At 37.4% G+C, this 15,000-nt stretch overlaps 1 protein-coding gene across 3 annotated transcripts in view; it reads left to right on the plus strand.

The window, feature by feature from the left end:
• Ubr3 (Ubr3 ubiquitin ligase) overlaps positions 1-15,000 on the plus strand; it is a 176,689-nt gene that overhangs the window by 160,341 nt on the left and 1,348 nt on the right. For 2 of the 3 annotated variants that reach the window (XM_086556387.1, XM_086556388.1), the window contains exons 4-32: positions 731-849; positions 1,103-1,197; positions 1,426-1,554; positions 1,808-1,937; positions 2,118-2,244; positions 2,437-2,570; positions 2,801-3,029; positions 3,190-3,369; positions 3,622-3,848; positions 4,024-4,179; positions 4,339-4,520; positions 4,654-4,787; positions 4,904-5,049; positions 5,234-5,400; positions 5,571-5,815; positions 6,031-6,204; positions 6,577-6,840; positions 7,075-7,361; positions 7,539-8,075; positions 8,245-8,397; positions 8,808-8,956; positions 9,243-9,402; positions 9,540-9,768; positions 9,899-10,144; positions 10,654-10,892; positions 11,215-11,380; positions 11,594-11,805; positions 12,046-12,317; positions 12,459-15,000. The exon at positions 12,459-15,000 is cut by the window's right edge and continues 1,348 nt beyond it. In XM_086556387.1, the coding sequence (XP_086412513.1) occupies positions 731-849; positions 1,103-1,197; positions 1,426-1,554; positions 1,808-1,937; positions 2,118-2,244; positions 2,437-2,570; positions 2,801-3,029; positions 3,190-3,369; positions 3,622-3,848; positions 4,024-4,179; positions 4,339-4,520; positions 4,654-4,787; positions 4,904-5,049; positions 5,234-5,400; positions 5,571-5,815; positions 6,031-6,204; positions 6,577-6,840; positions 7,075-7,361; positions 7,539-8,075; positions 8,245-8,397; positions 8,808-8,956; positions 9,243-9,402; positions 9,540-9,768; positions 9,899-10,144; positions 10,654-10,892; positions 11,215-11,380; positions 11,594-11,805; positions 12,046-12,317; positions 12,459-12,576 (5,606 nt within the window). In that variant the 3' untranslated portion in view covers positions 12,577-15,000. The remainder of the gene's footprint in view (positions 1-730; positions 850-1,102; positions 1,198-1,425; positions 1,555-1,807; positions 1,938-2,117; positions 2,245-2,436; positions 2,571-2,800; positions 3,030-3,189; positions 3,370-3,621; positions 3,849-4,023; positions 4,180-4,338; positions 4,521-4,653; positions 4,788-4,903; positions 5,050-5,233; positions 5,401-5,570; positions 5,816-6,030; positions 6,205-6,576; positions 6,841-7,074; positions 7,362-7,538; positions 8,076-8,244; positions 8,398-8,807; positions 8,957-9,242; positions 9,403-9,539; positions 9,769-9,898; positions 10,145-10,653; positions 10,893-11,214; positions 11,381-11,593; positions 11,806-12,045; positions 12,318-12,458) is intronic. The other variant, XM_086556390.1, reaches the window with a different exon arrangement.

Below are 15,000 nucleotides of genomic sequence, written 5' to 3' on the forward strand. Positions count from 1 at the left end.
TTCCAAGGCCTAATAACCCACCATCAACCGCTATGACATATTCACACAGTATGCGTCTGGTAGTATTAGTATATTAATTTTGATGGCGTTGTTTGTCAGTGGTTTATGAGAAGCGTGCGCAAGGGTGACCGTGGTAATTAGGTTAGATTAGTTAAAATCGTTAAGATGTGTTAATGAAAGTTCGTGGCCCTTTGTGGATTTTTTTTCTTTATCTGTTGTACGCGCATGGTTCTTTGTTCTATAGCTATGGGGATATATATAGAGATAGATATAGATAAATAAATATACATATACATATAATATATATACATATAATATGTATATGTTTATGTATATATGTATATGGGAATAAATGTACTTTTGTAACATTAACAGTAAGATACATAAATTTAAGATCACTATACGTTTCATTGAAATCTCTGTGGTGTTGACCGCACTCTCTTAGGAACGCAGTTTAGTGTCATTATGCTCTGCGGCCTTAACATTTATTTAGTTGAACTTTATTGATGTTTTACAGAACCAAATTGCGATTGAACCAAGGTTGGAGGTGGAAGATATAAATGGTTAATTATATCAACAGATCTACATCATTTTTTTTTCACTTTGCTTCTTTATTTCAAAAAAAGGCCATAGAAAGACCAATTGCCTTGGGCAGATTAACCAAAATATTAATTTCGTCGTACTGATTAATTTTCACATTTTACTAATCTACTTCTCTTTGTCTCTGCAGTCCGCCGATACGACAACGCCACGACGTGCGGGCTGGTGTGGACGGCCAATTTTGTAGCCTACCGCTGTCGGACGTGTGGCATCTCCCCCTGCATGAGTCTCTGCGCCCAGTGCTTTCAGGTTAGTGCCACTGGTCGTCTGCGCCCAGTGCTTTCGGGTTGCTGTCACTGGTTGTCTGTGCCTAGTGCTTTCGGGTTACTGTCACTGTGCGCGCATTATTTTCCCCGCCTGCGTATGTTTTTTGAGATATACTGTTCATGCTTCATTTAAGCTATTATTTTTTTGTCGTCTTCATTGTTGGTGATTTTTCTTTGAAAATTGCACTCAGTTATTGTTCCCAGGAGCGATGATTTCATTTGCATTTTGTTTACAGGAAGGGAACCACGAGGGTCATGATTTTAACATGTTCCGGTCACAGGCTGGCGGAGCGTGTGATTGTGGCAATTCCGCCGTCATGAAGGAGTCAGGGTAAGTTTGCGTAGGATGCCTTGTAATTGATAAATAAATCTTTGTATATTACTGTTATTCGTGCTTTGTTTTATTTTTTCATATTTTTGTTATACATTTTTATTTTCGTATATGTTAACCACGAAATTCTTGGTCCCTTTTCGATAATGTTGTATTACGTCCATTTCGTTATCTACTATTTTTCTTATTTGCTTACATATTGCTACATTTTTTTTTCTTTTTCGCCAGGTTCTGCCACCGACACGGATCACAAGCGCAGCTAAACAAACCTGAGGTTCCGCCGGACTTGCTGGCCATCGCGGACGCCATGATGCCTCGAATATTTTTGCGGTTCATTCAGCACTGTCGAGAACACAGGTAATTGGGCCAACGAAAGCATAGTCTTTTTCTAAGGGATGGGGTTAAAAGGGAGGAATTTTGTTATGTAATGAATATGTTTTCCATAAATAATGAGTTCTTTTTTTCACTTTTTTTTAGCTCATATTTTCTCTCTCTCCTCTCCTCCTCTCGTCTTTTCCCCTTCCCTTCTTTTACTTTTCCATTTATTTTTTTTCACTACCTCGCCACCCCTCTTCTATTATTGACACATGGTTTTCTTTTACACCAACAGTTGTGCATCACTAGATAAGGTTCTCGAAGCGATGGAGGAGTCTTCCCTGTACCTGGACCTCCTTCAGGACCTCAGTCGTCTAGGGGCAGCTATGAGAAAGATAATGACTAAATCTTTATGCAATCCAAATGTAAGCTTTGAGCACATAAGAGTTGTAAACATGCAGTTGTGTTGCTCTGTATTGTTTAATGTAAAATTTGTGCTTGTTAATACATCTTTGACATTTTCTTTTTTCTTTGGTATTGTTTTCCAAGTTTTGTATAAGTTAAATTTGATGTATTTATTTGATATTTTACTTTTCCTTCCTCAGGTATATGCTGATTTAACTCAACCGTCCCCAAACCACATGAATAATGAGTACTTGAAGCAAAATAAAACGTGGTATGAAGAGGCTCTCAATAGTATACCCTTTGGTGAAGTTCCTCCAGGATACCAAGGTAAGAATGTTGGTGCATTATAAATGTTATGGTTTATAGGTGTTTTGTGAAAGGGGTAAATATCTCACTTAACTGATCATGAACAGATAAACTTCCTCTGTGTTACTACTACCATTTTGCTTATATTCTCTCTCAGAGATTTGAGAAGGAATGCAAATCCAGAAGATTTATAACCCTCTCATCCATTTTCAGATATACCTACCCTAAACGGCCCTCTGGTCCACAAGACGTTTTTAGATGAGATAGTATTTTGGACTGTAAAATTTGAGTTTCCTCAGAAACTGGTTTGTCTACTTTTAAACATGCTCCCAGATACTGAGTATGAGGTGAGTCTTGCTCAGCATGGGGTATGACTGGTGTTTGTGTATATATTAAATATGATAGCTTTACACCAAGGAAAATTTACTTTATTGATTATTATTAAGTGGTCATGGTATTTAAGATGATATGTTGCTTTATATTCATGTGTATATAGAGTTTATGATGAATGAAGTTCTATTGTATTTTTTATTTTTATATGTTCCCTTGAAAATTACAATCTTATTTTTGATTCCAGGATGCCTTTGCAAGAGCGTTTGTGCAGCACTATAGTCGCATATCTGTGATGTTGGTACAAAGTACAGATTCAGAAACCCTAAGCAACCGTGTTGTCCATGTGTCTGTACAGCTGTTCTCTGATCAAGATTTAGCTTATCGCATGACTGATTCATTCCACCTTTTACACGTGATGATTGTTAGCCTCAAGAACATGATGAAGTCGATCTGTGTGCCATCTACTCTGCATGGTAAGGGTCGAGTAACTTTTTGATGTACAGGTACTTTTGCGAGATGATTTTAGACCAGCTTCTTTTATGGATTAGTATGGAAGTCTTGCTTTCGATTTAGAAATAATGCACTTTACACTTAGGAGTGACTGAAGTTTACTTATTTTCCTTTTCTCCTCAGATAAATTGCGGAATACCCATAGGGTCGTGAACTGTGGTGATCATGTAATGAAAAACCACTGCTACTGGCCACTGGTATCAGACCTAAACAATGTACTCTCACACAAACCCATAGCAGTCAAATTTATGAGCGACCAAAGACTCATACAGGAATGGTTTTCATTTTTGTCTATGTTCCAAGGTAAGTTATTCATGATTTTACATAGTTTGATAAGTCTGGCATTATGATAGATTTGTGAAGAAGTGAGAGTCTAAAGAATTTCTTAGCTTGTTCTTATGATTGATGAGTGATTATTGAATTTATTTTCACATAAATATGAAAAATAGATGTTATATGATTTAAATGACAGATGCTTACTTTCTGATAGACATATCCATAGAAATAGACAGAGAAATAACTCTTGTTTGCTAATGTTAATTGCATTTTTTTCAGGGATGAATGTAAATGTAAGAGAACTGACACAGCACATTGAGTTTGAACCTCAGACTTACTATGCAGCCTTCAGTGCTGAGCTGGAAGCTTCTGCATCTCCCATGTGGGCCCTTGTCTCTCACCTCAGAGACTCTGAAACAAGACATTATACTTTCTCTGTCTTAAAACAGTGTCTTCATGCCCTCAACAACTGGTTCAACGCAGTTGGATTTGCTCATTCTGACATGGTATGCATCAGTGGCACAAGCCTGATTTAAGAGTTTAATGCTGGTGGAACTCTTGTACAGCAATTTCATTCTCAGGATTTCAGTTGTAGATTGATATTGTGTTAAGTGCAAAGATGTTCATGATACTTTTACATTTTATTATTATACATAAAAAGTTTTAATCCTTATATTACAGGGTGATCCATACCAAGTCTCGTTCCATCTTCCATTGCACCGGTACTACTCGGTGTTCATGTGCCAGGCCGTGAGAGCTCAGGGGGCTCGGCTAGAAGAGGTGCTGCCTCCTCAGGACTTGCTTCATCTGATCATGGTTCACCCTTTGAGATTACAGGTAATTTTTCTATTATTATGTTTGGACTCCATTACTATATTATAAGAATGAGTAATCTTGATCGTTGTGAATTGATAAACTGCATTTTTCTTCTTCTTCTTCTTCTTCTTCCATTTTATCATTAGGCATGTAACACCACTATCAATATCTTAATTGCAGGCTGCCTTCTATGAGATCCTGAGTGGCATTTGGGTTCGGAACGGATTGCAGATTAAGGGCCAGGCTATGACGTACATTCAGTGTCACTTCTGCAATTCCATGGTAGATGCTGATCTGTACCTTCTTCAGATCTGTGCTGGGGAACTTCCTCCGGACAACTTTATTATGAATGTGTTAGATAGGTAAGAAGTTTCTTATGGGTTGTCTTGCCATGCAATTGCTTTTATTTCTTGAAGAGATTTATGGTTTGTGTTTTGTTATTGGAGTGTTTGAGATTTATATTATATAGTTGGAAATGACACTGAATATTTCTAGGTTCCATGTGTTGGAGTCACTGAGTATGTCACCCAGAGCTTCCAACAGTTTCCTGGATTCTGAGCATGAAATGACGATCATTGAATCATGCCTCACTTTTCTTGCAACTCTTATGACTGTAAGAACTAACATTGGTAAGTATGTACATGTTTTTCTTTGTAATTCTGAATAAGAGAATCAAAATGAGACCAAATATTGGAAATCACACTTTTCTTCCTTTAGTATTGATTTTTTTTCTTCAATTTTCCAGGTTTGAGTGAAAGTGAGCTTGCACAGCTGGAGATGGTCACATTGTTGTGCATGGGAGACAAAACTCATTCTCAGCTGATGGAGTACATGCCGGAGAAATGCGGAAGTGCAGCCCAGAGCCGAGACTTCGAGACTGTACTCAGTAGGGTAAGTGCTTTGTTATTTTGGTAGAATGAGGTTATTATTAATTTGTTGGCTTTATTACAATGTGTATTGGTAACTGTCTTTATAAATGGGCTTAGGAAGGTTAAATGGATTACCTCTAGTACACTAATTACAAAGGAATCAATGTTTTATATCTCAAATACCAATGATTTGATGATTCCCACAGGTATCCTCATATAGAGCACCCAACTTTGAAGCTTCAGGAACAATGCAGCAAGGAATGTATATCCCCAAAGATGAGGTTTGGGAGAATCTGTATGACCCAATCTATGTTCTCCTGCGAGCAGTTCAAAGAAGAGATTTTCAGGCTTCTCTTGATAGATTCAAATTGTAGTAAGTAAACTAAAAGTAACACTTAATTGATTACACTTTATTTTATGTATTTATGAAAATACAACAATCTTCATGCAGAAAATGAGACTTGAATGTTTATGGACTGTCTAAAGTAAGAATTTTGGAAAATTTCCTAACCATCCATCACAAAATACACTTTTTTATTTCAGCTGCAAACAGTCTGGTAACATGAGCAATTCAGGGAGCCTGTGGCCCCCCTTCCGTTTGCCAAGCCCAGTGACCAGCCCTTACACAGATCCTCAAAGAGTTATCGCCTGCCGAAGTTTCCACGCAGTTCTCCTCGTTCTCCTGTACAAGGCACTGAATGAGACCTCCTCCACAGACCACCTCTTAGCTTTGACTGTGTACCTGCTGGAGCTCACTGTGGAATACCAAGCCAAGCATCATTCACAGAGTATGTTGATAAAGTTGTCTGTAGGAGAAGTTAATGGGATGTCTCATCTTGAGTAGCTATGATAAGGAGGCAAATTGGAAATCTTTTGGAAGAGGATAGTATAGACTTCAATTATTTACAGAATTTGAATATGTCCCTTAAATTCTATTTTTGTATACAAAATTATTTGCTGGGATGTATTCACACATTAGTCATTTTCTCTCTCGCTTTCTAAGGTGGTGAACTTGTGGCAGCCCAATTCTATGATAATGTGACGGAAGAGGTTGATGACAGACCAGATGGGCAGTTCTGCAAGTGGTTTTTGACGGATGACATATTTACAAATGCCAACACTGTGGTATCAAGAGTGGATCTCAATCCCACTCCATCCATCAGCTCTAGCTCAGATGGTAAGCTTGAAATGCTAGAAAGGCTCTAGCAAATTATGTTTGTTACAGAAGGTTACTCTTAGTATTGTTGGTTTTATCAAATATTTATGCTTTGGTATAATTATATATTTTGAATTCACATATAACATCCCATGTCTTGGATTAATTTGGTCAGTATATTTTTAATTCTGCTCTTGTTAGAAAATTGGCAGTTATATTGTAACTATTTTTTAAAAAAAGTTGTACTTTTGGATGTTCATTAGCACATTAGTTATGCTGACAAATGTCTCCTGTTGTTTCTTTTCAAGCACTTATAGACTGAAAAATATCTTATTTCACAATACCTCTAGCAGTGAACGGGTCATTACCATTAAATTTTCTGTAACTCCTTAGGTGAATTAGATGGCTCTGACTTGGAAATGGATGAATTGGAGGGAGGTGAGCCACGTCTGGCACTTCATGGTGCCCCAAGGCCCCGCCCACTCCCATCGGGCTCAGAACTGGTACTCTACCAGGAAGCAGCCTCAGCTGTGGTACCCACTGGTGAAACTCCCACGACGCCAGATACTCCAACACAGGATCATTTGTCACCTCTTGCTCTGCCTCCACCCACGACGGGGAACATGCTTGTGCCAGTCTCACAGAGTGGTTCTCCAGGTGAGTTAGAACCCTGTGGTAGTACTAAGATTCATGTGTAGAAAATTTGTATTGCAATTGATTGATTATTTTATAGCTTTTATTACTAAATCTTTTAGTACTGCATATGCATAGAGAAAGAAAAACATGATTTCTATATATTCTCCCATCCTTTATAGATTTATAGCACTTAAAATAAAATTATCTTAATGTTATGAATGTGTAGCATTAACAGGATTGTCCTTTCTTAACTAGGGGTGGCTGCGCAAGCTTCATTACCAGCCCCAGTCCAGTTCCCATCCCTGCTTGCAGGGACAGAAGTAGGAAGGAGAGGTGGTGGGAGAAGCAGTAGTAGCAGCAGTCCAAGCTGTAGTAACAGGAGGCACCATGGTCGGTCCTATGTGGTTCCCCATCCCCTACACCTGCGCTCCCGTCGACCAGCTGGCCCTGCCAAGGCTCTGCTTCCTGCTGGAGGGGATGGCTCCTTGCCTCCCTCAGTGCAGACCTCGCCTCCCACACCTGAACTCTCACATTTCTCTTCGGTAAGCCATGTTGCTTAATTGTGATGATTGTAGTAGCTCTGTATATAAAAAGGAGTAACAAGAAACTAGGAAAGTTTGTTTATTAACTTTTACAAAATGTATCTATATTTATAGTTAGTTTTAGTGAATATTCCAGATTGCTATTTATGTATACTAATGATTTCATCACTTTTCCAGTTACCACAGCTTGACTCTGGAGATGAATACATAGCAGTGGAAGAGTCTATCATCTCTCTTCTCATCAAGCTCCACTCCAAGCTCACAGGGAAACCCAATTCTTACCGTCCAAACTTCGATGAGTCTTCAGACTCGAGGATAGGGGACGGACCTTTCTTCATCGCCAAGTTGCTCAACAAGATAGGACGATACGAACCCTCTGCCAGACAAGGGATACTCGACACTATATCTCGCATTTACTGTAAACGGGAAGAAGACTCCTCGGCATCTTCGGAGGAAGAAGCAAGAGCAAGGGAAGAGAAGAGGAAACGTGCTAAGGAGAGACAGAAGAGAGTAATGGCTGAGTTTGCCTTCCGTCAGCGCCAGTTCATGGAGCAGAACAAAGCAGAAGCAGCAGAAGCAGAGGCAAGCGGGAATGATGCAATGGAAGTAGAAGAAGAGCAGCCAGAGAGGCATAAAGAATATGACTGTGTTATATGTAACCAATCCATACCGTCCACCCCTGAGAGACCAGTAGGACTTGTAGTGTTATTACAGGTAAATATTTGAGTATCTCTTATGTACAGTTTTTTTTTATCAATTTTATTTGTTTTAATAATTTAACTATGTAGCTTAAGGAAATCAGAGAATTTTATTTGATATTTCTGGAATATATATCTCATTGCATTATTTCCTTTTAATAACTCTGAATCTATTATGTTTTCAGGCAACCAGTGTTCTAGGCCATAGAACTTCTCAGCAAAAACCTTTTAGCGTTCCTACATCAGATTCTGAAAGAACAAGATTAAAACAACGAAGGTTTACCCTAGGCCAATTTATGGAAGAGAGAGCAGACACCTTGAATAGATACTTTGACTATGTAAGTCTTAGCTGCCATGATCTAAGTAGATAATGTATTATTTTGTTGGTTAATTAATGATTATATTTACTCGTAAAAGGATACATGAAAGGAAGTTCTACATTGATTTTTTAATAGTTTAAACTACAATAATATTTGGTAGAATATTAGCTTTTCATAAAAGTGTAACTTATTGAAAGATAGCATAAATAGGAGGAAATGTTATGATGTGATTTTATGATAATTACTTTAAGCTTATTAATACAACTTAGATCATTTTGTCATCTCTACAAATTCCACCCTTCAGGAAATTTATGTCAGTAGTGTCCTTTTCAAGATTAGTGTCTGAGGATGAAATGACACTTTAGCAATGTATCATATTAGTAATAGTACTCCTTGTATTGAATTTCTATAATGTGTCTCACTTTCAGAACTCATGGCTGGTATCCATGAATAATGGCTGGGAAGGTGGTGTCCATGTACAGACTTGCGGACACCATCTTCACCTGGACTGCCACCAGTCGTACCTTCTTGCACTTCGTTCACAGCACCGACCTAACAGCACCTTGAATGTGGATAAGTAAGTTCCAGTTTTTATTTTTAGTATTTTGGCTTGTGATATGAGGTAATGGTAAAAAGCTGAACTGTGTTATTCATTGGTTTTGAATCCTGGGTGAAAGATTCAATTCAGTGCTATAGGTTTTAGCATTTATTGAAGTAGCTTATATGATATTACATTTCCCATGCATCACAGTATTTCTTTTTTTTTTCTTTACCTGTGTATTTAATCTTTACGCATTCACGACTCCCATTGTTTCCATCTAACTCCTATGATCCAATTACTATTATTTTTTGAAAATCAACAGAGGTGAATACTGGTGCCCCTTGTGCCGACAACTTGGCAATGCAGTGTTACCCATCTCTCCGGAAATTGGCGATTTATCTGCCTTGGTAAAGCATCCCTCCACATGTGATAGTGATTTGGTGGAAGAGGTTGACAGGTTACTTCATGACCTCACTGTGCCTGTAAGTATTACATCTTCATGTTGATATCTCTGATGTCTAATAATGCTCACTTATAGTATGATGGATAATTTGCAGAAATTTTGAAGTGTTTTCATTATCTCTGATACTTGATGAATCATTCATTATCTCTTCACCAGACATTTAGCAGTACACTGACAAATGCCATGGCTCGCATGATGGAAGACATGACCATCGCCACATACGCCAAGTACCGAAATGTGTCATCCAACCCTTCAACGCCATCTCTCTTCATGTTTGTGTCCTCCATTCTACGGACAAATCTAGAAGTGGAGTTGGTACAGCGGGGAGGAATGTTGGTTTACCAAGCAGAGGATGTGAAAATGGACGTTAAGCGTTCCTGCCTTAGTAAGTATATTTATAGTATATGTTATTGCACGGTGTCATAGTAAATGCAAAAGCCTTATTGTGATAGTGTGAAGTAACTTGTATTATTTCCCCAGGCTTTGTTAATTACAGTGTTATTTTTTTTTCCCAGTGCCTCTCCTTCATGTGTTGGGATTCCACTCAAAGATCCTGAGTGGTGGTGGAGACTCATCCGTAGGAGGTGTAGGAGGGGGTTTGCACTGGATCAGGCAAACTTGGGCCTCCATTTCACAGAGACCAGTGACTGGCAGTGAAGGAGCTGTCACTCTAAGAGAGAGGGAAGTTCCCATACTCCTCAGAGATCCTGTGACACTGCTTTTGCAGCTGATTCTGTTGCTGCCATCTAGGATTGATCAAGGTATGAAGGTTTGAAGATTCATTGATAATTACTTGTTTCTGTGTATGAACAGGAGTTTCCCTTGTAATAGACTGAAGTATTGGGAGATATGGACCTTTGATTACAATGCATTCTTAATTAAACTGTAGATTATGGGAGTATATGTATATTAGCACTGTCCATTATAGTTTTTCTTTTTTTTTCTTTTTTTTCCCACATACACTTAGTTATCACAGGAGTCAATTACATAGCCTATTTACTCTTTTATTACTGTGATTATTGTTATTAACATTGTTATTATGATAGGGATGATGATATTAATAATAACATTAATATTTTTAAATAACTGAAGGAATTCAAGTAATCATTCATAGATTTATAGTATCATCTCCTGTGATTTGTAAATTGATCATAAATTTACTTTTAATGTGGTAGTTACTTTTTCCTTTGTTAGAGATGCAATGTACATATGGTAATTAGAAGTGTACAATATTATTTCTACCTTTTTATACAAACTTTTATTTGTACAGGCTACTTAAAGTGTGTAGTTGGGAGTGTATATCGCGTTGCGGTTGTGCGTGCTGCAGTGTCAGCCCTACGATCACTGAACGAGAGCCAGCGCGAACAGGCTACAACAGGAGGCCCACTCGCTCCTCTTCTAGCTTTGGCTCACAACACTCTGCGTGACAGTCCTTTCTTCTGCGATGATCAAGTGCTCCTGGCTGACCAGCCACAGGAGTCTTGGACTGTGAATGATGTCACTTGCCAGGTAATTTTTTTTGTTTTTGCTTCCTTTTTGAAGTGTTGATTTTTTTTCTTTTCTTTTTTCCTTTATATTTCTGAACATTTTTATGTTTTATCTGTGATAAAAAAGAATCAGGTTTCATATTCATGTATTTTTCCTATGACCATTATATTTTCTTATTATAGTAAAGTAAACACAAGGATATTTTCCAGTAAAAACTGAGCAAATTGCAAAGTTGAATTTCATGTAATGATTTATGAACTCCATGATCTCTGAATATGGATTACCTATATATAATGAGGGTATCTATTTCACACATTTCATATGATACTTTCTATGTCCATAGGTTCGAGAAACTTGTCTACAGTTTTTGCGTGTTGCTGCACTTCTGAAAGCACACCTCATGGAGGAAAATGCGCCAGTCATTGCTGATCCCCTTGCTGAGTGTGGAGCTCTAGAGCAGTACCTAGGTGTATGGGATAGCTGCTCTGTTGTCAATTCTACAATCATGGGTAAGGAGTTTCCTTCTTTCTCTTTGTTATAATTATTTTTTTTACCTTTAATTTTTTTCTCGTTTGAAATTAAAATATCATGCCAAAGTTATTAAACAACAATGCAGTTCACTGTGACAGTTACAGAGAAAAATAATAGAAGATGAAGTATTTGCATTTTACTTGCAAATTAAACATTCCTTTTGCAATAACTGTTCATGTGCCTCATTCTAGGCAACATGTGTGGAACGTATCGAGCGAGTGAGGTATCCAGCCCAGTGGAGACCCGTCTGGGAGATCTGGCTTGTGGTGCAAGAGTTTGGTGTAGTGAGGTAGCAGCCTTTGCTTCCCAGGCACAGGTGGCAGCATCAGCTCTCCTCACCACCATTAACTTTGCACAACCCCGTCTCCTTCGCCTGCCGCACTCGTACGATGCCATATTTCAGGTAGGTGTTCTGCTTTATGTTAGGTGATTTGCTGCTGTAGATTGCTTCTTTCTTGTTCCATTCTCATCATTAGTTGATGTATTCATGTAAGTATATTCCTTGTTATGATGTGGCATAATAGTAGTACAACATCGTACCTTTATTTAGATCCTATTTATAGATCAATTCAAATTCTGGGGATTCCACTTCAGTTAAACCAATATTTATGTGTTTACTTACATATTTACTCTGTGTTTACAGTACTATCACAGACGGCAGTGTTCTCAGTGTAACAGTGTCCCAAAAGATCCAAGTGTTTGTCTACTGTGCGGCACTATTGTCTGCTTGCGGGAACCTTGTTGCAAGCAGCAGGAAGTGTGTGAGTGTGTGCAGCATGCAATAGACTGTGGTGCAGGAACAGCCATCTTCCTGGTAATCAACTCCTCGACGGTGATAGTGATACGAGGACCAAGAGTTTGTCTTTGGGGTTGCGTGCATCTAGACTCATTTGGGGAGGAAGATCGTGACCTCAAGTAAGTTTGTGAAGTGTGTTTATTGTAAACATGCTTTATATATATTTAACATTTTTCAAATAGTCATCAGTGTGCTTGTTTAAACCAAATAGATATTTCTTATTCCATTCAGTTCACAATATCTTTACAACATCTTTGCAGGCGTGGGAAGCCTCTGTACCTGAGTGAAGACCGCTACCGCCTGCTAGAACAACAATGGCTCTCGCATGCATTCGACCACACCAATAAACGCTGGATTTGGCACCGAGACATTCTCTGAGGCTAAATAGTTTTAAGGCTTTAAGATGATTAATGGTAAAAGCTCGGCATTACCAAATTTATTTTGATGTAGATAATCGGTGCTTGTTGAAACAATTCTTTTGATGGCTTCACTATTTTTTGTTTTATTGTTTTAATTTTTATTTTGTTCTTAATACCCTATTTGTAATTCCTATTTATCTATCAAATGTAGATACTAATCTATCCTGATGAGATACATAGTTTTCTGACCCCTTTAACACTTGATCTGTCATCAGTCAGAGGCTTTAGCTTGTTACACTGGATATACAGGCCAGTTTTAATTTAAACCTGTTGATAAAGTGAAGCAGAGGGTCTTGAGTAATTGCAGAGTTGGCAATGTATCATGTGTGATTCTTTGATGGATTTGATGGATATTTCTGAAGAAAAGAAATGAGCTTTAATTGCAGTTTCTAAATTATATAGATCCATCATAAGCATTTGTCAAACTTTATTATTGTGTTGAGTAAAAGTAATATGATTGGCTAGCACATGATGACCCTGTTCTTTTTTTTAACATATTGTGATATAATTTGTGTATCCAGAGGTGGATGCATGGTTGAAAAACCAGGGAGAATGTCATTCTTTTTTTATAGATATACAAAATTTATGTGCATTTGAAGGTAACAGGTAGATGTTTTGCCACACGAAAGTCTTGCGTAGTAAAAGTTGTACAGTTATTGCACGCTTTTGCATGCTCTTACAAAAATGGAAGAATTGAAATTAAGGAAAAGGAAATAAGAATACTTTTTGTTTGTTATATTTACTTTATGCAAATAGCCTTTTCAGAATTAATTTTGATTTCATGTTTAGGGGAGAACACTAGGGAAACATTTACAGAAATTACAGAGGGAAATGAATATTTTGTAATAAGTGTAGTAATCATTAATCAAGATTTTGTTGTCATGGGTAATTATGATGTACACTTTTTTCTTTTCTTAAGCACTGTTTGCAATCCCAGCAACAGTAATTTATGCCTTGAAATTCTTTAGCAATAGAATACTCTTTGATCTTTCTAGACCTTCATATACAATTGTGTGTGTGTGTGTGTTTACATGTGTGTTCATCTGTACATGTATCTTTGTCTGTGGGTGACTCTGTATCCAGATGTATGTGTATTTGCATAGCTATGTGTGTGTACTCTGTACACTCACTTATACTTGAACACACAGAGACATGCACATGTACCCCTCCCACACACACGTACACATACACACACCTGAGCCTTACCTTCTCACAAACTCTCTCTCCCTCTCTGCCTCTCTCACTCACTCACAGTACTCACTCATTGACTAATTTTTACTTCCACTCTTTCTCCCCTTCTCACTCACATTTACACTTTCTTGTATATACATATTTAAAGATATATTAAAATGTTACTGATTCTGTTAGGCTTATCATGACAGTGTGGGTGGCAAGATGCATTGTGTACTCTCACTGCTACTACCAAATGAATTAAGTCTTATTTGTTTATATTTCTCTAAAAAGCTCAAGTAATATTTAAGTTTGCTAAACTGAAAGGGAATAGAAATTCTTGTGTACTTTTTACAAAAGAACTGGTGTACATAATAATAGATTCTAATAATGGAGGGAGGAAGCAAGAGAGCAGATAAATATTGTATTTTTTATTTTGATTCTGAATAAAAAAAATTGAGTTTACATATGTATGATTATGGCTATTTGTCTTATATTGATTCTTTGAAGTTTTTCTTTCATTATAAAAAGCTTCTTTGTCTTACAGTTAATTTAGTTTTTCATAGGGAGAAATAATTAGGATTCTTTGTGAGGCATGGTATGTGATTACAATTACATTATTTACTGTTTGGACAGCTGGTGTGAAACAAAGATCATGTACTTACTTAACTGAAATCTTCATCATGCACTTGCTTGTTTGTTTGCTCCTGAACTCACCTATTTCTTTTTTCTATCTTTTCCTATCTCTCCTTCATTTCTCTTTCATGTTTTTATCATCATTTGTGTCTATTTCTTACATTCTGTTTATGGGTTTACACATTACAGAATGATTACCTTTGTTGTTGTTGTTTTTTTCTTTATTGTTTTCTCTTACTATCTATTTCTACTCAAGTACATAGATTATGTTTTGAATGGCACCATATTCTATTTTTGCCTTTTTTCTACCTTTTCTTAAACTGCATTCTGTTTTCTTCTCTCCTGCTAGACTGTTGTGACCTGAGGCTTCACTCTGGGGCTGTGTGACTTGACAAGGTTCATGTGCATTACCTTGAAATGTGGGATTCTTGTTACCTTGAATAACGACGGTTCGGAGCATCTCCTCTTGATGAATTTCCTATTTGTTGCCCTAATGTGATAATTATGTTAGTGTGATGATGTATGTTATATATTTCCTTGACTGGCTTCAGTTACGTAACCTTATGTGAAACTTACT

The sequence above is a fragment of the Penaeus japonicus genome, unplaced genomic scaffold (genome assembly GCF_977035675.1).
Source record: "Penaeus japonicus unplaced genomic scaffold, GWHDUDI00000001_assembly GWHDUDI00000032, whole genome shotgun sequence".
Taxonomy (NCBI): Eukaryota; Metazoa; Arthropoda; class Malacostraca; order Decapoda; family Penaeidae; genus Penaeus; species Penaeus japonicus.